At 33.7% G+C, this 24,922-nt stretch overlaps 3 protein-coding genes and 1 long non-coding RNA gene across 4 annotated transcripts; 2 read left to right on the top strand and 2 right to left on the bottom strand.

Moving 5' to 3' along the window:
- Positions 1–1,700: 1,700 nt before the first annotated feature.
- Positions 1,701–7,142, bottom strand: LOC139776968 (F-box/LRR-repeat protein 4-like). Its single transcript, XM_071714056.1, has 8 exons — positions 6,865–7,142; positions 5,214–5,438; positions 4,436–4,571; positions 3,847–4,342; positions 3,602–3,761; positions 3,132–3,516; positions 2,726–3,044; positions 1,701–2,145 (listed from the first exon to the last, which is right to left on the bottom strand). Exons 2-8 carry the CDS (start codon positions 5,427–5,429, stop codon positions 1,839–1,841), a joined length of 2,019 nt encoding a protein of 672 aa, XP_071570157.1. The 5' UTR covers positions 5,430–5,438; positions 6,865–7,142; the 3' UTR covers positions 1,701–1,838.
- A 3,184-nt stretch (positions 7,143–10,326) lies between these two features.
- On the bottom strand, positions 10,327–15,994 carry LOC139776936 (eukaryotic translation initiation factor 3 subunit C-like). The gene is made up of 15 exons (XM_071713995.1): positions 15,884–15,994; positions 15,365–15,470; positions 15,128–15,260; positions 14,411–14,695; positions 14,220–14,317; positions 14,006–14,133; positions 13,490–13,900; positions 13,176–13,385; positions 12,942–13,095; positions 12,645–12,860; positions 12,295–12,574; positions 11,988–12,181; positions 11,703–11,906; positions 11,476–11,614; positions 10,327–10,694 (listed from the first exon to the last, which is right to left on the bottom strand). The coding sequence occupies exons 2-15, from the start codon at positions 15,455–15,457 to the stop codon at positions 10,555–10,557; spliced, it is 2,685 nt and encodes an 894-aa protein (XP_071570096.1). The 5' UTR covers positions 15,458–15,470; positions 15,884–15,994; the 3' UTR covers positions 10,327–10,554.
- A 3,264-nt stretch (positions 15,995–19,258) lies between these two features.
- LOC139776947 (uncharacterized) lies at positions 19,259–19,758 on the top strand. The gene is made up of 3 exons (XR_011719232.1): positions 19,259–19,282; positions 19,364–19,595; positions 19,711–19,758. It is a non-coding gene; the product is annotated as an uncharacterized lncRNA (long non-coding RNA).
- Positions 19,759–20,122: 364 nt separating this feature from the next.
- Positions 20,123–21,591, top strand: LOC139776950 (alpha-tocopherol transfer protein-like). The gene is made up of 3 exons (XM_071714022.1): positions 20,123–20,190; positions 20,766–20,952; positions 21,332–21,591. Exons 1-3 carry the CDS (start codon positions 20,123–20,125, stop codon positions 21,587–21,589), a joined length of 513 nt encoding a protein of 170 aa, XP_071570123.1. The 3' UTR covers positions 21,590–21,591.
- The last annotated feature ends 3,331 nt before the right edge of the window (positions 21,592–24,922 follow it).

The raw sequence follows: 24,922 nt of genomic DNA, 5'->3' as shown, positions 1-24,922 counted from the left end.
TACGATACTTTCAGATGTAAAATTCAAATTGAATATGAAACAAGACCAAACTCTCCTGCACTATTCTGACTAACACCTGCGCAAACTGCTGATGCGGTTTATATCCTTTCCTATTGTCTAACAATCGTCGTTAATGCAACTAATTTTGACAAACTCGGGACAAGGTGAGACAGCATTATGCTTGTCGGGTTGAACTCATATGAATAATATTTCTATTAACAGCAAATTGATTGCAACGTGACAGCATCAATTTGTGAGGGATTTGTGACAATTTCATATTGTCAACACTTCGTTAGCAACGAGATACAATTAAAAAACTTCATAGCTTGACGACATATACACAATAACGGATGGAAATCATTATATATGTGTTGTTGCCGTCACGTTTGCATCATGAAGCTCAAGATGGAACGATGAATCATTCATTCCTGTCATGTTGCTGACATGTTGCAGACAACATAACGTACCAATATTGCGGACCGTTTGCTCTTGAAATTGCGTCCACTGATTGCATATATAAGCAGTCATGTAGCTGTATTTGTAACGTGTTCTACTTCGATGTCAGCAAATTTACAGCAAATATGTGAAAACACATGCAATGTATTAGTTTGCTCAATATGCTATATCACGCTTGGCTATCTGGGAAGGTATACTGGCTAAACAATGATATTTTTCAACATGAATGTAGAATGTATAAAAGCCCAATTTTTTCAGCTAATATGTTCTACAGCATGTTTTCCTTGCCAAGACATATCATCTGTCAAATTTGCATACTCTGCTACGGTAAAAATTTAAACAGGTAGTATTTATATGCATTTCGCATTAATATTCATTTACATAAAAACAATAACAATCGATTGATTATTATTGATGTTAATGATAAAACTAATAAAAATTTGCAAAGAAATAGAACGTTAACGAAAGAGAAATTAAATATTTTTACACATAAAGTGACAATATATTTTCTTAGAAATTACTTCAGTTAAACTAAACTAAAATATATATTTAATCCTTAGCTGGCACTGTGGGGTATTGCTGAAAGCAAATTTATTGATATGTATGAATGTTTCGTTTTGTCACGATAGAAACCATATTGAATATTTTAGATTATATGCATAGTAAATCGTACACACATTTCTGCATTCTTATTGCATTATTTTCTGAAATTGTATTATAGATCAAAAATCCCGCAAATATCGACTTGATAGACTGCTTATTACCCATCTTTATACCCAAATTGGGTACTAAGGGTCTTATATCAATGTTTCCGATGTTTCCAGGATTTTTAATCTGTATAATACAATTTCAGAAAATAATGCAATAAGAATGCAGGAATGTGTGCACGATTATTATGCATATAATCTAAAATATTATCAATTGGTAATATTATTGGTAGTAATATAGCAGACGTAAAGATCGTGAGCACCTCGGAGTATTTTTGAAGTGATATAAAGTGCTTATTTCATGCAAATATCTTTTTATTTGGAAATGGCACGCAAGAATTCTCAGCGTGTCATTTCTCGCTTCTGACGTCACAATTAATCTCACGTGATAGCGGAAAGAGCCCAAGAGCCTTATAGTTTGCCTTAATATTTCGCTAAACAACTATTTCAAGCAAAAAAATGACCATCTGCCAAAAGAGTCAAATTACAAAAAAGAAAAAAGAAGATAAAACTGTTCGAAAATAAATTATAAATAAATGTGGATATCTCGTTTTTATTAGGCATTAACTTCTTTTACAATCTAGTTCGCAAGATAATTTTTAAAAAGTAAATTGATATGTACATATATGTATATATATATAAATCTCAAAAGGGTTAACAAAACTATTCAAATTATCATTCAAGTGTATAGATGGACACATGCGGATATCTTTCCTTCCATTCGTTAACCAAACAATCGTCAATGTTACAGGATAAGAGATGAAACTCTTGCAGTTTTGGACATTGTTCCATAATAATGGAACACTTATCAGGTGTAACAAGTTTCACCCAATAAAGTTGTAACTGTTTTAAGTTTTTGCACTGCGTTAATAATTTCAAATTGTGATCAGTAAGAACAATACAGCGTAAAGCAACTAATTCCAGGCGTTGCCAGGAAGGAAGTAATCTGTGCAAGCAATCATCAGTGATTGGAGGTTGGAATCTGTAACAAAAATCATATAATTATTATAGTATTGCAATTACAAAAAGTGTGCAAATTAGAAATTTCCTCGTTATTACAGATTACTACCATTGCTCCTATTCAGTGCAATTTAACATTTTATTTCGCTCATAAAGCTTTCTCTTATGAGGAAGCTTGTATTTTGCTTGATGCATAATTATTAGTATTTATTAGTTTAGCTCATTTCTCAAAACATTCGAAATTTTTATAAAGTTAAAGAACTCCTTTACCGATCATCGCCAAATTCAATACCAACCTTCCATTAATAATATTCTATTGATTAAAAAAAATTTAGCCCGATATCACACACACATACGCGCGCGCGCACGTACGGACATTTTGTAAAAATGTGATATTTCAACGTTTTAGAATATTTAGAACACATTGGCAAAGCAAATTGAAAAAATTTTTTCACAAGAAACAAAGCTTTCTCTATGAGGAAGCACAAAGAAAATTAATGTAATTTTTTCAAGATCCTCGAAATGCAAGAGAAGCAAATACAAATTTCAATCAAAAATATAGTAAACATGTATTTAAAAAAAATTAAGAAGCACACACTTACTCGGGAAGGTACACTTTTCGTAAATTCTTACAGTCAGCGAGAACGTCAATATCCTGCGATGTAAGATTAATACAGTTCTCTAAACGTATTACTTCCAAGTTAGGACACAAATGTATAAACGGTGTTGCAGCTGGATTACTCATATACATTCCAGGTTCAAAATTGAACTCACGCATCCGTTGATTTTTTTGCAGTATTCTGTAAAGGCATTCAGCTTTTATACGTGTATCACGAAGGTTTACATGTTCCAAACCATTTAATTTCTCGAGATACGAAAATCCTTCGTCGTCTATGCCATGACAATGATCTAGATTCAATTCTAAAAAGAGATATGTGTTGAGCATATTCAATTTACCAATAATACCAACAATCACGTGTTTCGTATACTATATATGTATATACATACCTTTCAAATTTACACATATCTCTGAAATTTTAAGTAGGGCAAGATTATTGATAGAACGGCCGCAGTATTCTAATCTTAAGTGCTTTAAACGACTGCCACAAGTATCAAGAAAGTTATTAAAATCCTCAACACTAAATATGGTTTTTGTAAGATCTAACTGCTGCAAATATTTACATCTAGATGTAAAGTAACAAAATATATTGCTCATATCGCGTTCTGCCATATCTAGGTCAAAATACTTTGCGGAAGGTGATAAGTGTATATTCAAACGTGTATAGAGTTGAGGGTCTCGTATCAAATCATTGAAGCGTCTATTTACATAATTCAAGCTGCATAACAACGTCATCAGATCCAAGTTTTTAAATATTATTAGTAGTATTTCATCCTGCAAAGATAAAATAAAAAACTTTAATACACGAGATGATATTGCAATAAATATTATGAAAAATAGGCTTCTTAGAATACTTTACAGGAAGCTCAGATATATTGCGACGTGATAGCTCCTTGGATTCATCCGAAGAGAGTTTTATACGTTTTGCACAATTCGAATGACGAATTACCTCCAGAGATACATTTTTGTGCATCAAATTCTCTCTCAAAATACTCTCCTTAGAAACCCTTCTTATGTAGCTGCAAGTAACATCGGAACAAATTCATTTTTATTATTAACAGAATAAAGAGATTTTAATATTACTTATAATGTTGATAATAATACCTTCCATCCCTACAATATTCCATTATAATGCAATATTCAGAAAAATGTCGTTGCAGATAATTTATATCCAAGTGTGCATTTTTGAAATCTGCTGTTAAATTATGAATATCCTCATAGTGTGGAAAGTACATGCAGTTAATTTCCTTTAACAGATTAGTTAAACTCTTCTCATAATTTCTAGGACGAACCAACTCTGATGTACCGATAAGCATCACAGCATCTGGCTTTGTGTAAAGAGGTATTTCACCGAAATCTGTACCTCTGTCTTTAAAAAATAGTCTTAGCATTTTCGTTTTAAAGTCACGCGGGTGTGATAAGGGTGGAGAAAATAATCTTGATGTCGGGGGTACAATCTCAGACTTATAATCAGTTCCCCACAATTTAAACCACTCATTATTAGAATCATCTTGAGCCGAAATTTGAATTACGTCTCCAGGATTGTACATTTCGTATATAGAAACTCTGATTGGATATACAGCTTCATGAAACTCGATATCTTCAAAAAAGAAAATATAATTATACTCTCTTCTCAACAAAAAAGCGTATCTTCTTTAACAATATCTTACTTGTGAATTCAGGTATCACATACCAATATAATTATTTCCGAACGATCTTCTAAATTGATGCCATGGCGGCCATCGTATACTATGATACTTTGTCATGGATTCTTCGTATTGCCACGGAGTTATTGAAATGTCGATATCATTATTCCATCGATTCAATTTCTGTTTTGAAAAGTCAAAATGTATCAAATAGTAGAAAAAAATCTCGTAGCATATAAATTTAGATTCCGATTACTTTGTACAGGACAATATAACCGATAATACACATACTATGAAATATGTTTCTCCATTGAAACACTAAGAATAAAATAGGATAATTATTTAGTTTAGAGGAACAACCTTCTACGACCTTGACCTTCACATATATATTATAGGGAGCCCCCCCCTCTCTGAGTAACCTTCCAAAGGTTTTAGCCGTCGTTCGTTATTTATTAAAACGTTATTAACAAAAAAGTTTGAGAAATATAATAGTGCTAATTAAGGAAAGTCAATTTGCTGATATGTGTTTATAGACAGTATACATATGGGCGGAAGAAGGATTCAGCTTCTTCCTTTTTATGTATAAGTCTATATATATATACACCTCGTTATATACTATACATGCTTATTACGTACTAGAGTTCTATCTATACGGTGTTAAAGAAATCTATATTCTATTTATATCTTTTGTTAATAACTTTTTAATCAATAACGACGGCTAAATCTTTGGAATGTTATTCAGAAGAGTGATCTTGGCTACATATGTCAAAGTTAAAGTCACGGAGGGAAATTCATCTATTTAAATATTTCTATTTAAATAATTACCTGAAATGGTTCTCCATAGTTTGAAAATTTGGGTGGTCCAATTATGTCAGGGGCAGTATGAAATACACTGAGATTAGAGTGGATCTTAACGTGTCTTTTCTTCACAAATTGATAGATGAAGTCAACTCTAATATCCTCTTCTCCTACGGATTTTCTGCCGATATAAGGATATCGACCACAACTCTCACCATATAAAGATTGGTAATTGGATGCCATATTTTCTCTCTGAAAGAAGATCAAAAATATGGAGAATAATAATCCTTGCTTTTGTAGCAGATGCTAAAATGCATTATAATATCATATATTTGTAATTATAGCATAAAGATTATATAATCTAAATTCATCTTCCTTCTATTCACATTGCTAATACTGACACTATTGTCTGCATGTGTATTACGTAATGTAAACTATAGATTTTTAGTTAACTAAAGATTTTAATTAACAATACATTGCAAATCTTGTTCTACAGAGAATAGTGTACATCCATATAGCATCTATTTTTAAAAACATTAATTTTCACTGAAACTATAATTTCTTTACTTTTCTATTAACAAATTGTACTATTATTATAGAATATTACGAATAAATTGTTAACGAATAATTATTTTATATATTTTAATTTTGATCTCAATATTCTGCATTGTAACATATTCTTTTTTGTGAAATAGATATATGTATTTATTTATTTTGTAACGATGCACCCTTGTCAACGCATCGTCTCCCGGCTAACACCCGCCGGATGCCGCCCGACCATCCGTCGGGAGAGGATAGGGCGCGGTGCGCCCACCTTTTTTAATTCGCTCAAAATTATCGTGTGCGCGAGCGTTTGCGGCCTCGACGAACGCCGACGGGAGCCGATCTCCGCCGAGTGCGAGCGCGCGTAATTTTGCACTGCTCCGACCGCCGCGTGGCTCGCACGAGGATCGGCCTCTTCACCGAATCTATCGCCCCCTTTATAAAAATCGGCGCCGCGGCGAAAGAAGACACTTCGACTCAAGACCAGCAACCGATCCGCTGCTCCCGAAGAGAAGAGACCTAACCAGAACTTCCTAGGGCGACACGCAAAACGGGGTCCAGTAATCTGTGCCTCGTCCAAGAAGTCTTGGTCGTCACCCGAACTCCCGTAGTTTGACTTCCCGGGTCGATTGAACGAGGTGAGCGCATGGCAAACGCACGTGGCGGGAAGTAAGGCGAGGAGCGAACTTGAGAGACGGGACGTGGAAAAGCTGAAGGGAGGCATCGGGAGAGCAAGGAAAGAATTGGAAGAGAGGGAGAGAAGGAGTAGGTGAAGGCAAAGTGTGAATATATATCTATATATATAAAGGAAGATGTCCTGACTGACTCACTCACTCATCAACGCCCAGCTCAAACCCCTGAACCGAATTTTCACCAAAAGTATATGAAATAGGGGTAGAATTTTCCGGGGAGTGCCACTAAGAAGGGATTTTTAGAAATTCGAGCCCTAACGGGGTGAAAAGGAGTAAAACGTGTTTTCACGGATTCTTTAATATCGCTCAGCCTAAACCTCTGAACCGAATTTTTATCTTACTCAATGTTATATCTTTTATCTCATTTTCCGATACACGTTATAACATGTTCAACAAAGAAAAAAAATTGCAAAATTTAAATTGCTTACGTTCGCTACACTTACGCTATCTAGAATACTCTAAGACCGCACTCGACTGTACGTCCGCACTCTTCAACAGCTAGGCGAGAAAAGACCTCGACTATCCTCGAATCGAGGACCTCGATCTCTCCCGACCTCTCCTTCCAGCATACGCAGCGAGCGCCTGGGCGGTCACCACATGGTGACTCACCAGCGGTCACGCACATCTGCCATCTTCTTTCTCTTTCTATCATGTAGCTGTCTCTCTCTCTCTTCCGCTCAACGGAAACTTTCTCTTTTGTTATAAACTGCAACTCGACCGATCATCACTGATGATCCAGATCCAGAGTGAGCATAGCGTACCTGAAAATAAAAAAGTAAGATTAGTAAGATAAATACGTTTATTGACTCCCCTTAGCATCCAATACTACCCTTTCTCCTCTCACTTAACCCTTTGGACCAATTACAAGACCACACTGCCACCCTTTAAGTATTTCATCAATAACCAACTTTCTTTCTTCTTTATGAAGTAAGTGAATGTCTGTTATACAAACTGTCACACGAAGTAATAGTAACTGTAAAGTACTAACTGTCATACAAAGTAATTTATTTATTAGGAAGAAAAAGAGTATAACAAATGTTGTGCAGTTTATAGAATAAATGTGGTAAAAATAGATTTTTATACCATGCATACTTTGCAAGATAACTTTGTTAAAATTAAAGAAACTTGTATATTTTGTCTGCAGATCCAACGATTAAAAGCGAGTCAGTTTGCAGTCACGCGAGACATCGATTTCTATTCAATCGTAAAAATATTTAAATTTATTTAAGAAATGTATTAATTATTTAGGATAGCATTTAATTTATTAATAATTGATAAATAAACATATCTCCGCATAAATTATTCGTTGAATATTTTACTTATAATAAAGTGAAATGTAAGTAGTTTTAATCAAAACAGCAGCATTCCTTGCTGTAGAGTTGAAAATCATAAACATACAAATACGAAATAATTTCTCGATTAAAATTCTGTTTTTAAATAATTGTGTCAGAATTAGAATAACTATAAGTGTTCCACATTGTGAAATATATTCAATATAACATTCGTATTGGTGAAAATAACACAGTACAATAGCCAAAATAATTATTGAGTTTTCGATGCCAATGTGTTGCTTATGTTCGAAAACGTCGAAAAATCGTAGAGTATCATTAAAGGTAGGTTGGTGTTGAATTATCTTTTTTTTTGTTTATGGTATAACTTCCGTAATTTTTAAGATATCTGGATGTTTTTTTTTTAAATCGATAGAGTATCATTCAAGGAAGGTTGGTATTGCATTTGGCGATGATCGGTAAAGGGGTTCTTTTTTAATAAAATGTTGAATTTTTGTAGAAATGTTCGTTTATGCTCTAACTTCCGCAAATTTGGAAATATCGATCTATTTCTAATTTTATTATATTTTTCAGTCTTTTCTACCCCTATTTCATATATAATTATTTAAGATTTGGTTGATTAGACCCAGCTTTATACGCGATCAAAGGTCCATAATTTTGCTCGCATATAAAGCTAAGTCTAATCAACCGAATTTAAAAGAATTATATATGAAATAGGGGTAGAAAAGACCGAAGTAAAAATTGTTTTTTGAGTTTTCGATGCCAATGTGTTGCTTATGTTCGAAAACGTCGAAAAATCGTAGAGTATCATTAAAAGTAGGTTGGTGTTGAATTATCTTTTTTTTTGTTTATGGTATAACTTCCGTAATTTTTGAGATATTGGGATATTTTTTTTTTAATCGATAGAGTATCATTCAAGGAAGGTTGGTATTGAATTTGGCGATAATCGGTAAAGGGGTTCTTTTTTTTTAAATTTTGAAGTTTTTTAGAAATGTCCGTGGTTGCTCTAACTTCCGCAAATTTGGAGATATCGATCTATTTCTAATTTTATTATATTTTTCAGTCTTTTTTAACCCCATTTTATATATAATTTTTTAAGATTTGGTTGATTAGACCTAGCTTTATACGTGATCAAAAACAAAATTAATATAAACGAAAAAGTATAATTAAAGAAAGTTAAGGAAGGATAGAGGCAGATAGACTTTTAGGAAAAAAGTAAGAAGAAGATGCAGCTTGTAAATTTTATAAAAAAATTTGAAAAAAAAATTGTGCAAATTAGAAATTTGCACTTGGCTTCCTCATTAAATTGAGATGTGGAAATTTGCACATAGCAAAGTCACAATTTTGAAGTGAGAGAGTAGGAAATTAGCAAATTGAATCCACAACGTATTGCTATTTTTATTTTTTTTTAGTTTTTTCAGCGAATGTACATAATTATGTACACAGGCCCCTAAAGGGTTAAGTGTGCAAGTAGAAACCTTCGCTCACAAAGCTTCCTCTATGAGGAAGCCAATACAAATAAATACTAATAAATTATACATTAAATAAAATAAAAGCTTCCTCATAGAGGAAACTTTGTGAGCGAAGGTTTCTACTTGCATACTTAACCCTTTAGGGGCCTGTGTACATAATTATGTACATTCACTAAAAAAACTAAAAATAGCAATACGTTGTGGATTCAATTTGCTAATTTCCTACTCTCTCACTTCAAAATTGTGACTTTGCTATGTGCAAATTTCCACATCTCAATTTGATGAGAAAGCCAAGTGCAAATTTCTAATTTTTTAATTATGTTTTAAAATAAAGCTGGATTTGGTCCGAAAAATGGCTCAAAGTAGTCAAATTTCAAATTAAAAAAAAACAATTTTAATGTAATGTAAACAAATGATTAGTAGGTACCGAGGTGCTACGGAGGTACCTATCATAATCCACCAACAAAACAAAATAATTATTTTGGTTGTGGTACTGTGTAATGAAAAAAAATGTGTTGATACGCAAAAAAATTTGTATTTTGTGACTGAATCAAAATAATATACTACATGAAAATAATATAAAACATTTAAAATATTTTTATTCATTCTTTTTCAAGAATATAGAATGACAAATGTTAGCACAATTTATTTAGAAAGACTTCGAAAGATGAAACTTTTCCCCTGTCTCGCATACTTTTAACACACGTATTTTTAGTAATTAATTATTTTCAAAATTATATTAGTTCGTATTTCATTCTTCTCGTATTATAAATCAAGCGATTGTGGGATATTAACGTAATATCGTTCAACGTATTACAGGCACAAATATTAAGTATCGTATCGAATCAGGAGAAGGATCCTCGTAGCTTTGAAGATCTGACGAATTTACCAAATTGTGTTGTAAATGGTCGTCGGGGTGCGTTATCGCCAAAGATGGTCGTGATCTGCGTGATAGGAGGTATTACCTGCGCAGAAATAGCGGCTTGTCCACTCATAGAGAAATTCACAGGAATACGCCTCGTCCTTATATCCGATACTATTCTAACGGGTAACAAACTCATCCAGAGGATACAAAAGATATGAAATCTCGTGGCATCCATCAAGAATGTAAAAATGTTATCTTTTCGTATAATAAATAGACAAATAATTTCATACATATTTATTTTATATAAATTATAAATAACACCTTTTTTGTGACGATTGCAGGAAAAAACACGAATAATTCTGCAATGTATCAACAAATTACAATTGTTGTTTGTATATAATGTCATCGGTATTATTTATGTATTGGTGCTTACACGATTACAATGTTTTGACCTCTGATTTCTCATTTTGCACCGTTTTAATATTGGTATTATCATGTATCATGTACTTAATAATTACGATTCTCTTCTCGATTACGATCACGATCGCGATCACGATCGCGTCTCTGCCGGCCCCAATCCTGTCCTTGGCGATTGTAATTCTGACGATCGCGGAAATTGCCTTGGTTTCCTCTTGAGAAGAAGTTACCTGCAAGTATTTATTTTTATTATGAACTAAAAAATTATTTTAATTATGCATTATATAATAAAGTACGAGATATACATGAAAAAAATGTACGTTAAAGTAAATGATGAAATATATAGTTTTGTAAAAAAGTCACGTTTGAAAGTAGTTTCTAAAAATCAACCATACTCCATTGACATCTATTATTACAGCAAAGTAGTTCAAATTATCTTGAATAAATATTTTTAAAATATTTTGGACGTCGAAAAAATTAAAATCATGAAATATTCAAATAACTTTATGTATGTAATCGAATATCTTAATTCCTCCTCTCCCCCTTTTATTCTCACTTTGCTTTGTCATATTGTACCTTTACATAGTATTTAGACCTTTCATTATATTAATATAAATATATCTTATAATATAATGAAAGGTCCAAACACTATACAAGGGTATATGACACAATGCAAAGTTACATACATAATTATTTGAATATTTTATGATTTTAATTTTTAATCAATGTACAAATTTAATTTTTAGTCAGAGTTGGGATCGAGTTGGATCAAGTCAGGTCAGGTCTGTTTAGGTCTTGTTAAAAATAATATAAAATATAAGTACATGAAAAACAAAAACAATTTAAATAGAACATATTGCCTTGGAATGAATATAATTAATTTAATTTTTACAAAAAACTGATCTTTTTAATTGTTAAAATTAAACACAATTTTGATAGTACTCGAGTCAATGATCTTGATGATATATCAAAGTAAAGTTCATCAAAAATACTTCATCCGTCTATACATACCTTGCTTCATTTCAAAGATACGTTCGTTCGAATCTACAAAGTTGTTGACTTTATCCGTCAACTGCAGAGCCAATGATTGAAGGCGGCTTGGCTCGCTTCGATGCATAACTACAGTTCCAGTTGGGTCGTCCAAAGATGCCTAAATTTGTAAAAAAAAGGAAGTACATGAGTTATAAAGAATATTACGTAAATCATTGTACAACGTAAAAATATTTCTGCCAAAATACCATAAGTTCCTCGTTGATGATCATTTTACTGATAATCGAATGGACTATGGGCCGCTTCAACTGGAACATGTCCGCGAGCTTCGGCATCGAGATCGAATCATATACATGCGAGTACGTGAACAGGTAAGTCCTCAATGCCTCTTCTTTGATCAATCTCGTTAACATAGCTCGCACTTTATCCGCTTGATGGAAGAGATCCCACACCTAATTCAATAAAACGTAATTACTACATCGTATTCCGCATTTGAAAAAAAAAAATTGCTAATGTAAATCTCGCGCTAATACCTTTGCGTTCATCTTTTCATTTATAATGTAATTGTTGCAAGCGGACCAATTTCCATTACGCATCGCTTTGGCAGCAGCAACGACGTGCTCCCTCATAGATTCCGGAGGTCCGACTAACGATTGGCGTTCGCTGGACCTCAGTTGTTGGTAAAATGTCTTCGAAATCATTCTCCGTCTCGCATCGAACTCGTGCGCTAGAATTAAATAATTTGTCGCGTATAATAAAAGTTGAAAGTAATTGTCTATGCAATCGTAAAAATACACTAAATGTATTTTATATAAAGAATATCAAACATAGAAAACATACCAGCCATGTACGGAATTTCGATGAGCATTGCTGAAACAAGGTATACACATTCCAGAAGTTCTAGATTAATATGCATGTGGAAAGGCATTTGCCTTTGCTTTTCGATCTTCTCCTGCTCCTTGCTACGCTCGTGCTGCCGTTGCGGAAGCAGACCTTGCGCCAGAAGTTCCTTTACTTTGCCCGTCACCATCAAATCGACCAAGCAGTTGTGGGCGTCTTTAATATTCGCATGACGGAATGCACATAATCCCAGATGAGCTATCGTACGATTGTATAAAATCTAAAAAATAAAATACATTATTTTTACACGTTTTAACGAGATAATTGTAAACGCAGATACACATTCAAACCTGTGTGGCTGGATCAGAATGTTGAATAGTTTCCTGGAGATGCGACATCAGAATCAGATCGCGAGCTTGGAACCAGTTATCGTGAAGAGCGTGGTGATAAATGTGCGAAAGAATCGCGCGAGTTCTCAACCGATCAGTGTTATCGTGGGCATAAACGTATTTGCATAGTTTTTCCATAACTTGCACGGATGTGATTGCGTCTGGTCCCAGTTCACCCTAACGCACATTTGATTATTTTGACAATTTAATAAAATAAGAGAATTTTATACGCACATATATATACTTTGCGAGATTTACCTCCTTTTGTTTCAGAACATTCGAATCAAATTTGTAATACATGTGCTCGATTTTACGAAGGTACACGCGGCAGAGCTCGGACACAGTTCCTTGCCTCTCCAAATATTCTTGAACCTTGTCAATTATGGCAGCAACCTGCTTCTCATCTTTCAATCTGTGACAAGTGGATATTTTATCGTATAAAAAATAATAATCTTAAGTATATTTCGCATAATTTCTCTCAAAAGACATTACCTTTCCACGTATTCATTACTGTGTGGATCACATTCCTTCAGCAACTTTATGAATTCCTCATCGAGACGTTCCACCAGCGTCAACACACAACCATGCATTTTATATGGCGTCGTTTCAAACTCCTCCATTTCTTCCGTTATTGTTTCCGCTATTACCATGTCCGAGTTGCTCAGTAACATATCCAGCATCTCGGTAATACGCTCCAGTATCCTGTAACAAAAATATTTATCTGTTTGATACTCGCTTATTTTAAATCTTCTATTTTAGAGGGCTTATAAATTTACATTACATACATATATCTATTTTATACGTACTTTGACCAATACTCCGGCTTCATAGCATCGGAAACCTTTGGATTGTAATCGAATATGGAAGACACAATGGAAAACTTAATCTTCACGGTTACAGCCGGGCCGAGAGTATGAGCGTCGGCTATCAGTTGTAGCTCGTGCAAGAGCTCTATTTGCTCGCGTCTGTCCGTGCGCTTTTTACCACGAGCTGCAATTATCTCGGAAAGTTTCTTCAGCACCGCACCGATATTAATCTCTGCGTCCTTGGCGAACATCTTCGGCTTCTCGGAGGGAATAGCCACGCCGCCCTTAACGGTTTCCCACTCTCCTTCGCCATCGTCTTCGTCGCGTTTCTTCTTTCGGTCTTTTTCTTTGCGTTCTTTACGTTGCTCTTTCCTCTTCGCTTTATCCTCGTCCTCCTCCTGGGCTAAAGCCCTATGTAAAAAAAAATTATGGTGTCATATAATATATCGTTAAATTTATTATTTTTTATCAAGTAGAAAATAATTTTATCCAATTTTGTAGATTGAAAGAACGTACTTCTTGATGAAACGCTCGCGAATATTTTGATATTGGCCTTCGTCATCGCTACTTGTGCTCTCACTGTCTGAATCACTGCCCCAGTCAGATTCGCTTTCACTGCCATCTTCGCCATCGGTCGCAGTCTTCTGCAATGCAACAATGCACGGAAAGATTTATAAAAAATTTGTTTGATCAACCTCCGGTGCTTGCAAATCTCGATCTAATAGACAACCTTGAACTTGGACACATCGGGTTCACTTGCTTCCGACCCCGCCTTCTTGAAAGCTACGGCACTGTTCTCTTCTTCTTCAGATTCTACAACCTCCTCGGCTGAAAAATAGAAATAATTCATTTTTTTTTCATCTTGCAAAGATTTGAACTTAAACAAGCGTTTATAATAAGTGTTTCTCATGGTAGTCAAACCTCTTTCTTCTTCCTCGTCGTCGTCCTGATCGGGATTTTCCCTAAATTTGACGATGTCCTCCTCAAAGTCCTTGTTATATTTTCGCAATTTCTGACGCAACGTTGAAAGCGACTTGGAATTATTCTTAGACATATTCTTGCGTCCGTCGCGGTCTTCCCACACCTCATTGATGAAATCTTCCATCTCCACCAAACATCTAACGTAGAATCGCGGTGTTTGTCCAAGCTCCTCCTTCGTGATCACTGGTAAAGCTTTCTGATAAGCTCGCATCAAGTCCTCAAAACCTAGAATTATAAGAACAAATACTTGTTACAATGGAAGCGCTTAATCACACCAACAGGTTTCTAAAGAAAGTTAACTAATAATAAAAATAAACAATTTCGTAACTTGCCAGTGATGATTAACGAATATATTTCAATTGTATCGACTTAATTGGCCACAATTTAGTATAAAATCACAACGTTTCAGCCCTTGGTTTGGGCACTTTTCAAGTGTAAACTAAATCAACGACGATTCTTACAGATAATTTAGTTTACACTTGAAAAGGGCCCAAACCAAGGGCTGAAACGTTGTAATTTTATACTAAATTGTGGCCAGTTAAGTCGATACAATTGAAATATATTCGTTAACTAATACTGTTCGTACTTGACCTTTACAGATCTAATTTCCAATTTCTTAAAACGTCATAGAAGATTTGCGAAACTAAAACTACTTACTGGTCAACATGCTGCTCATGTCCTTAATCTTCTTGTAATTCCTAATAAGTTTTATAAGATTCGCAATTTCTTCATATCTCTTCTCCTTTGTGGAGCGCACAACGCGCTTTGTTTCTTCCTCGTCATCGCTGAACTGTAAAGAGATTCTTCGTGTTATTTTAATAACAGGACGACACGGTAGGGGAAATTTATTGATAAAAGTATGTTGAAAACGTTTGTCTCGGCCGCAATACTTACAGTGAAGGCCGTTGCAGGCGCCCTTTGCACTTGCTCCTCCTCCGACGCGCTATCGGACTCAGAATCTGAGCCAGTTGCGAAGAAACGGCTCATGATTGCAAACGCTCTGTAACAATCAAGCAAAATATAATGAAAGGCGAATGTACACTCCCTAATTACATCGCAAAACGCAGCACCCTCGAGCCCGTAACTAATGAATATACATAGAAATAAAAAACTGATTCAAGCGTGTAATATGCAAGAAATATTTAGCAACGTCGTACGTTTATTTAACAAATATCAGGCGCGACGGCGCGACGGCGCGACGCGGCAGACGCGATCTAACAATTTCGGAGCCGCAAAGACAAGACCGCATGTCAAACGTTGTCGTCCATTCCTCCCAAACCTGGATTCAACGTATGGGATACGCGGGATAAACTTTTCCTAGTAAAAGCGAATAACTCGACGTCCGTGAAGGGACGCGCGCGGAGTAAATTCGGACGACGCGAGACGCGACCAGCAAACGAAATTCCAAATTACCTGTTCTCTTCCTCGTTGAAAGCAGATGCGTTGCGAGGTTATGCACCATACACGCAGCACGCAGGCGGCGGCGGCGACGAATGGGAAGATCACGTGACCCGTCACGTCACGACTCCAAGCATCGACGGCGCGCGGCGACGGCTGCGCGGGCTGCGTTCCGATCGTTCCGATAATTTCACACCGCCGCGCCAATACTGAAAATCGAAACGAAGCCAGAGGCTGCGGTTCACTTTTTAACGCTACAAATGCTTTGAAGCATTCTTCTTCTCCTTTCTTTCAATTCCAAAGCTGGATTTGGTCCGAAAAATGGCTCAAAGTGGTCAAATTTCAAATAAAAAAAAAATTTGTTGATGTAATGTAAACAAATGATTAGTAGGTACCGGGGTGCTACGGATGAGGGACCTATCATAATCCACCAACAAAACTAAATAATTATTTGCCGGGATACGTGTTCCTTCCAAGTTTTAGTGTTCATACTCCTGTTTTCATAATTATAAAAATATGATATAAGAAATGGTTCGAATACTGTCGGTCCTCCTAACTTACTCCCGCCGGTGGCAGTGTGGTCTTGTAGTAAAGCGCCAGACTTGTAACCCCGAGGAACCGGGTTCGAGTCTACCTGATCACAGGAATTTTTATTTTTCAAACTGCACCCTCCGCACGAGTGGGGCTCGTGCGGAGAAACTGGGCTATCTTTCGGAGGAGACATTAAATTTGAAATTGGTCGTCAAGCTTGGGGAGCTTGGGAGTTTTGGTAAATTTAAAATGTCACAATTCAATTGTGGTACTCATAATTACTATATTCCAAAACTGCGGTTATGGAACTTCAAACAATCTGACAGCAGATTCATTTTAATTTCGGTTACATGAGGTGAAAAATATAAACGATTCAAAAATTCTATTCTCCAAATATCTGAATAAGATTGTACTTCTGTAAATTTATCAGATATTTTTTCGACATTTTCATCCCACATTATTAATATTATAAACTCATCACATGTTTGTTCTACTTTGGTTCCTAAATATTCTGGAACTTTAGTTATTTTAAACATAATAATAAATTTCTTTTGCCAGTATATAGAATAACAATTAAAGTAATTTAAATCGACTGTGACTGGTAATATATAACGTCTTTCCGATATGAACATAGAAAAACTGTGAGCCAACTTGGACGTTATATATTGCCAGTCACGGTCAATTTAAATTACTTTAATTTTTAGTTATTTTACCCTTGAAAATTAAGTCTGTATGACAAGACTCCTAAAACCAACACAAAAATAATTATTTTTAATGCAAACAAAAATTGTTAATAAAAGGCCAATTCCTTTTAGTGACACAAGTCGACACAAGTGTCGTTCTGTCTTTGTTATTCATTGAATGCCAAGAAGGATAGAACGATGTTTGTGTCGACTTGTGTCACTAAAAGGAATTGGCCCAAAATTGTTACCTCATTTTTTCCATCAAAGTAAGCTGACACGTATTCCTTCCAATCTTTAGTGTGTATACTCTTGTTTTCATAATTATGAAAATATGATCTGAGAAATAATTCAAATACTGACGGTCCTCCTAATTTACGTTCTAATTCTTCCAAGTATAGAGTTCCTAGTTCATATGAAACATATTTTATATAGTTATATCGTTAGGGCAAACCTTGTCCAACTTGATGGGTACTAAACTTTCTAATTCACCGGTATGCTGATACTTTTTAAACTATAATACAATTTCAGAAATAACACAGTGTGTGTATGTGTGTTTGTGTGTGTGTGTGTGTGTATGTGTGTGAGTAATCAAATTTAATACTTTACCTTTCATCAATTTGCGTTTTATTTCTGTTCCTAAAAATTCCTTCGTTTTCGCATCAATCACCGGCATTCGGTTTATAATTTTTTTGTAAAGGAACATATCTAAACTCTTATTCAACCACATATGGTTATAATTTACACTTGTGACAGAATATTCTGAACACATGTTTGAGATCTGCTGAGCGAGCAATTTAATTTGATAAGATGTATCTGCGCCAAGTAAATTCGACGATACAAATATCGTCCAAATATCAAATTTGGATGTTCTATTGTTAAATACTTCGGTGAGATAGTTCGTGGAAGCACGCATATATTTTGTTTATCTAGGATTTTAAATATAATAACAAAAGAATATAATAAATAAGAAAAAAAAATTTATAATTAAAAAAAAACAAAATTTTATATGTGTGTGTTATAAAGTTGATAAGTAAGTTGTAATTTAATTGATATATTACGCAAACAGGCGATGTACATGCATAGAATCCGGCACTCCTCCTGTTCTCTCCCCGGAGGGCAGGGGGGTCTTCTCCCCTTAGGGGCTACTGAGTAAACCGGGCAAATTTCCGGGATTTAATGCGCAACAAAATATGATGACAATTCTTATTCGCCAAAATTATTTAAATTTGTGAAAAAAAATTAATTATATAGAATATAAATAATTTGTTAATAATCGATAAATAAATCTATCTCTGCATGAACATTTCGTTAAATTTTTTTCTCTTAATAAAATGAAGTACAGGTTGCTTCATCTGAAACATCAGAAATCCTTATAGGTGTAACCAAAATAATCCCTCGTCTTGTCACACACACATTCAATCTTTTATATACTAGCTGAAAGTCACAGCCTCTTCGGCTATCTGGTATTCTAATAAACCGACAATGTTGCCAGACAAAGGAAAATATGTGCAAAGAAGCGATCTGTAACTGCTATCAGTTTATAACGGTCCATTACAGAGGATTATAAGGAGCTATAGCGCGTGACTCTTCTAAAATGGAAATTCTTTCAACAATTCTAATGATCCATACAGCTGTGCGCAACCAGGTACTTTAATTGTTTAATTAGCTGCATGAATATATCGTAATATAAAACATTTAAAATATTCTTATTCATTCTTTTTCAAAAATATAGAATGACAAATGTTAGCACAATTTATTTAGAAAGACTTCGAAAGATGAAACTTTCCCCCTGTCTCACATACTTTTAACACACGTATCTTTAGAATTAACAATTTTCAAAATTAGATTACTATTTCGCGTTAATTAACTTACAATCTTGTGCCAATCTTCTTAAATGTATAAAATGTGTTCGCATAAAATCTTGAAAATTATTTGCGTATTACAAATATATAAATAATACAGTACGCATAATGATTATGATGATTTTAATTACAATATGTTGTTTTTGTCATATATTTACGTACTACATTTGTATAGTACCACTTATCAATTATATATATTTTAAATTTTTGTACCTCTCTAATTATTAGAATTTGCGCGTACCCATATCCATTTAGAATTGAATGTGGATTTTAGTTGAAAAGTTCTTGAAGGAAAAGCGATTTTGACTGTAGAAAGAAAACTTACAGCTGACGCAGTAGTGAGTAGATATAGTTTCTTTCATATTAAATTACAATTTTGATTTATTAATTATTATTGATATGTAATACCGAGCAACTAGGTTCTCTAGATAACAACGGTCTGGATATAATAAACGTCACAGATTTTGTTATTCGGTCACCGTTACATTATGATATTGGACTTAATTGTCCTAATAATCCTTGGGGAAGGTTATTTAGGATAATGTTACCACGAAATCGTCTTTTACCATATAAAATAGAGATTGAATACAAAACAAGTGAATATATATTTACTTGCTCTACTTTGGCTAACACCTGAGCAAACCGCTGATGGTAATAATGTTTTCCTATTGTCTAGCACCAAGATAAACTTATAATTAAAGAAACAAATAAACAAAACAATTTATCTAGATCAACGTACGTTAAATATAGATTTTAAATATTTTAGTATACATGTGCAAGAGCCATATTTCCATGCCAAGACACACCATCTGTCAAATCTACATATTCTGCTAAGGTAAAAATTTATACATAGATAGTATTTATATGGATTCTTTACTTGTTTATACATATAAACACATGATACGATTGTTAATTATTCACATCATATACAAAAGTAATAAAAAATTGGAAAAAAATAGTATAATGTATGTAATAATAAAAAATTGTATGTTTGCAAATGTATCTTTACATATGTATCTATCTTACATTGATATATATCTATAAATGTTTTCATAAACTGTTTTGGTGGAAATTAAATTAAAACGTTTTTAATTTTTTATGTACATTTCATACGTCTTTTTATTTCTAGATTTCAGTACCAAGCAATTTTAAAGTTATAATGTCCGCAACGTTGGAAAATGTATCTGAAACTCAAGGCCAAGCCATATATAAATTCGTTCAAACGAGACCAATACCGGCTTATGGGGTAGTTATTGCTGTGGGATCACTAGAGAAGGCGGAGCTTGGTCCAAGAAGCAATTTGTTTGCTGAAGTCAAATTTCGATGAAAGCCGCACGACGTTTGAGAATTTTGAAAGCATGTTACAGATTGCCGACGACTTGTGTGGATCTTTTTTGAGTAAAACCAACTAAATTACATATATTTATCAACTTAATAACATACACAATAAATTTTATTTTTATAGATATAAATCTTCTCTTTCTTATTTATTATTCACTGATATCAGTCTAAACTGTCTAAAATATGCCACTTCAGTTACTTTTCACTGATTCAGATTTAGAGAGTACTCATCGACAATTTATCTTCATTTACAAATATTGAAATAAGTTATTAATTTATAATAGCTATTGTTACCATAATCAAAGTCAACATTTATTTTTCATAACCTCATTGAGCTTAACTGGATTTTTTATGTCAGTGAGAGAGACTTTCCGGTGACAAAGGAACAATTAAACATTAACTAATTATATTATTTTGCTTAATTATTCCATTTTTTATCTGCCTGTTCACTGTAGTTAAGAACTTTATTTTACTTGTAAGTTATAGTAAACTATCATTTGGTCATGTCGCGCGAATGAGTCCATTGGGATTGAAGAAAATGTTGTACTACATCCAAAAAGCGTCACCGATACGTCTAAAAGGAATCCATATCATAAACGCGCCACCCGCTATGGAATTGTTGATGAACACGGCGAAACCTTTCATGAAGAAAGAGATGATGGACATAGTAAATATCACAAATCGATTAATTAAATTATTTAGCAATTGTAATTATTTAGCAGCAATATTGGCGTTTTTTAAGAAATATATTTATTCGCGCGGTCACATATAGTGGTTGACATATATAGCGATCAAATAATTCTGTAATGTCTGAACAAATAATTATTTTTAATTGTATTTCTATAGACTTAAACAAACCTCATTATGCAAAATATAATTTTTGATCGTCACCGATAAACGTAGAAATTTTTGTGTCTAATTGTCCGTAATATTAAAATTTTTATAACCGAAAAAATTATATTAATTTCAATGCTACTATATCCTATTTACAATTAGTACTCAGGAAAGTTTTTCTAAATCATCTCATTTACTTTTCTTATATATAGATACATTTTCATTCATCGTTTAAGAGCCTTTCCGAATATATTCCGGTGGACGTGCTGCCGAACGAGATGGGGGAAAAAGCAGGCTCTGTACATGAATTAGCGGAAATTCAAGTGAAGAAACTCGAAGATTATCGCGAATGGTTCCTGCTAGATGAGGTAAATAGACGCGTTAATGATGCGTCGAGAATCGGCAAAAGCAAGTCAGTGAACGATTTGTTCGGTATAGAGGGTAGTTTTAAAAAACTCGATATAGATTAATATATTAGATAATTTTTTTTATATATTTTAATATAGCTGATTATTCTATTCTTATTTAATCTTTTTTATAATACATTATTTTGTATCTTGCACTTTACATAACGTTTTACGTAATCGTGCATCGTGCATCTATCCGAGTAAAAACAATTATTTATGCGAGAATGTCGTAATCGCTGCAATTTATTAATAATTTATTAGTAATTGTTAATATACACGGTATCGCAGAATCAATGTATCACTACAAGAATAGCAATAATATCAAGTTTAATTATAAAATTGTATAATATAGTAGAGACTGAAAAAGAAATTTTAGTAAATTGTAATTTTGATATTTCCGATTAAAAGTTTTTTGTTGTTAAAGAGTACGAGATCAGATTTTGCGATACCCTGTATGTCAGAGATATCTATCTGTGACGTAGCGAGGGAGCGAGCAAAAACAGAAGATGAATAAAAAAGAAACGAACGATTGCTCGCTCACCAACATCTAAATATTTAAAATCTAAAAGATCTTGCGATGAACGTCCAAAGTATAAACAGGTGCAATAGATTTTCATTATATTATGCAAATAACATAGACAATCTAAAGGTACAAAATCCAGTTAATTTATATATTTTTGCGTTCTAATAGTACTAGAAATTTCATATATTATACCTACAATAAAAGCGATGGAATATTTATAAGATTAGGTCGCAAAGACCATGAGATATCAAGTCTTTTTTTATTGAAACAGTTTGAGTCCTGACTAGTTGTTTAGACTATAGCTTCTAAACATTGTGAATAAAAAAGTGAAAGAAAAAAAGAGTTTTAAAAATAATCACATTATTATATAAATCTATCATATTTGTGCAACACACCCTAACACTGCAAGGAGATAACAAAGTATGTAAAAAATATTGTAAAAAATTGTTTTCTTAGAAACCAAAAGGTATTAAATATGAAATAATCGGAGTTCTATTATTATTAGAAAATAATAAATGTTAAACAGTATTACCTAAATCACTATCAGTTTATTGAATTGTTAATCCAGTTTTTAAAAGATTTATTATAGAAATTTATACTTTTATAAATAACTATTTTGTATACTTAAGTTCACATGCGCGCGCGCGAGCTACAATGAATCGGGCTTGAGTTAATAGTAGAAAAATATAAATCTTATAAGTAGCGATATCGACGAGAAATAAAGAATATTTCCCGTGAAAAAAGAAAAGGTAAGAAAAAGACGTACGTGTTGACGATATCACAATCGAGAATTATCATGTCGTTAGGAATTATATTTACGTATTTATATTGTATCTAGAACTTGCTCAATAAATTGAGTGATTGTAACGCTTTCAATCAATAAATAATAAACACATAATATCAAATAAAGTGCTTCTTACAGTTCCATTCATCAATGACACAGATGCGAGCAGATATCCGTTCTCGATAAATGCAGTGTTCAACTATATAATTTAACAGGAAAACTATATAGTTCGAACTCGAAAATTAATAAACATTCAAATAAAACATATTAATAAAATTTCTGCAAATAATTTTTGAAAAACGAAAGGATCGATTATGCGAGCCATATTACAGTCGGATTGACAAGAGACTTCTATAAGTGGGCTGTTCAGCATAATAAATAGTTTTCGAAAATTACGCATTATTTTTTTTTGCTGCAGTTTTTTACAAATTATTACAATTGGATAATATATAATAAATATTACTTAATCATTACCTGTTATCGGATGTAATATACTTGCAGTGTAAACTATTTTCCATCTATAGTTATTTGCTGAAGATAGTAGCTGCGCGTAGCTGCGACTATCAGTCGTACCGACTAATCTCTAAATACATCATGAATTGACAACGTAATACATTTTTCATAGATTTGTCTTAATACTATTTTACTGCTTATTAGCGTGTAACGATGCGCCCCGTAATACGCATCGTTCCGGCCGAACATCAAGCCGAGACCGTCCGGCCGACCATCCGCCGGGCGAGGAACGGGCACGGTGTGCCCACTTTATTTTTAAGACATTGCAAGTTAGGAAGTCCGCTAACTTTTGTTATTTTGTTATCAAAGACGATACGCTTCATTCTGCCAGCCCACGCCTCGCTTCTGTTCCTCCGCGCCTCTTTCGAACCCAGCCCCGCCGCGAGCTAGATCCGCGTCAGGTCGTTTTAAGTCGAAGTCAGGTTGTTTTAAGCGTAACGTAATCTTCAGCACGCCAATGACAAACTAAACTATTTTCACATGTCATTCGCATGTTTCTTAAAGTCATTCTAATAGCTTTGTTGAGATGCGATTTCTCTTTTGTGACACAAACACTTTTAAAAATGTTACGTGTCACGTATAGTCACGTGTCTAATGATAGAGTACTAGATAACTATTAAATGTAGATTTGTATGTGTATAGATTCATCCGTGTGCAGCTAATATCCCAGAAACTCTATATTTTTATAATATATATGTATGTCATCATGTTTTATCCATTTTTAAATATTGAACAGTAGACGCGCGTAGATAATTTTCAATGTAAATAATCGACATGATTGATATACAAATGCAATAAATAAATATTAATACTGATCTATACTGACATAGTAAATTATTGATACAATATTATTACAATAGATAACTCCCTCACACTTTGTTTGTTTTATATTAGTAGCGCGTTGATTTTTTATTTATTTATATAAATATGTAGAGGAAAGTACCCGAATATGAGATAGGCTCCTAATATGCGACAGCGAGGTTTCTGCTAAACTAATAGGCCCTATCTGTTGGTTCCACCATGAACTTATTGCCCTTGGGGTAAAACCTATTTAGTGGAAAATTCATTGTTTGATCGTGCGTGTAGTCGTTGCAGAGAAAGAAATTGTGAAATTGGATGTTGTCAAGTGCCATGGATATGAGTCTTTAAACCTTGTTTATTATATAATTAATAAATATTTGGCAATAAGTTCTGCATGCAGCGATAGAGTAAGGTCGTATTAATAGGAAAATACGGGATATGTTGAGTTGCTCAATTGTAGAGATTAGATTTGGTGATCGCAAAACCGCAAGGCGTGGTGCTCGTAACATGAGATACTCAGGGTACTCCTGGGTTGCTGGAGTATGAAAGTTATTGTATAGTAATAAAAGAAGAGAAAATACTATATTAACGTTAAGGGAAGGTTTATACGAATTTATAAGACTGTGCTGACCTTGATTTGAGGGGAAAGGGTGGAGGGGGAAGATTAGGTACAATATTGAGTATAAGTGGGTTTACGATTGTTGCAAATATGCTTCTCCATTACATTTGTCTTTCAAAAACTTTAAATAAAGATTTTTAATTGCAATATGATGTA

The sequence above is a fragment of the Temnothorax nylanderi genome, unplaced genomic scaffold (assembly GCF_030848795.1).
Source record: "Temnothorax nylanderi isolate EJ_2023f unplaced genomic scaffold, tnyl_v1.0 TNYL_tig0133_pilon, whole genome shotgun sequence".
In the NCBI taxonomy this organism is placed as follows: Eukaryota; Metazoa; Arthropoda; class Insecta; order Hymenoptera; family Formicidae; genus Temnothorax; species Temnothorax nylanderi.
This window is presented reverse-complemented; position numbering and strand designations above follow the sequence as displayed.

Bases quoted from the DNA above. Each gene is read 5' to 3' on its own strand.
- LOC139776968 (XM_071714056.1), bottom strand. From the start codon at position 5,429: ATGGCATCCAATTACCAATCTTTATATGGTGAGAGTTGTGGTCGATAT. The intron at 3,045-3,131 runs GTATGTATATAC...ATCTCTTTTTAG, and splicing joins GATATGTGTAAATTTGAAAG to AATTGAATCTAGATCATTGT. The intron at 2,146-2,725 runs GTAAGTGTGTGC...TTTTTGTTACAG, and splicing joins CGAAAAGTGTACCTTCCCGA to ATTCCAACCTCCAATCACTG.
- LOC139776936 (XM_071713995.1), bottom strand. From the start codon at position 15,457: ATGAGCCGTTTCTTCGCAACTGGCTCAGATTCTGAGTCCGATAGCGCG. The intron at 13,386-13,489 runs GTACGTATAAAA...TTTTTGTTACAG, and splicing joins AAGCCGGAGTATTGGTCAAA to GATACTGGAGCGTATTACCG. The intron at 11,907-11,987 runs GTATTAGCGCGA...TTATTGAATTAG, and splicing joins ATGAAAAGATGAACGCAAAG to GTGTGGGATCTCTTCCATCA.
- LOC139776950 (XM_071714022.1), top strand. From the start codon at position 20,123: ATGTATCTGAAACTCAAGGCCAAGCCATATATAAATTCGTTCAAACGA. The intron at 20,191-20,765 runs GTAGTTATTGCT...TTTACTTGTAAG, and splicing joins GACCAATACCGGCTTATGGG to TTATAGTAAACTATCATTTG. The intron at 20,953-21,331 runs GTAAATATCACA...TCTTATATATAG, and splicing joins AGAAAGAGATGATGGACATA to ATACATTTTCATTCATCGTT.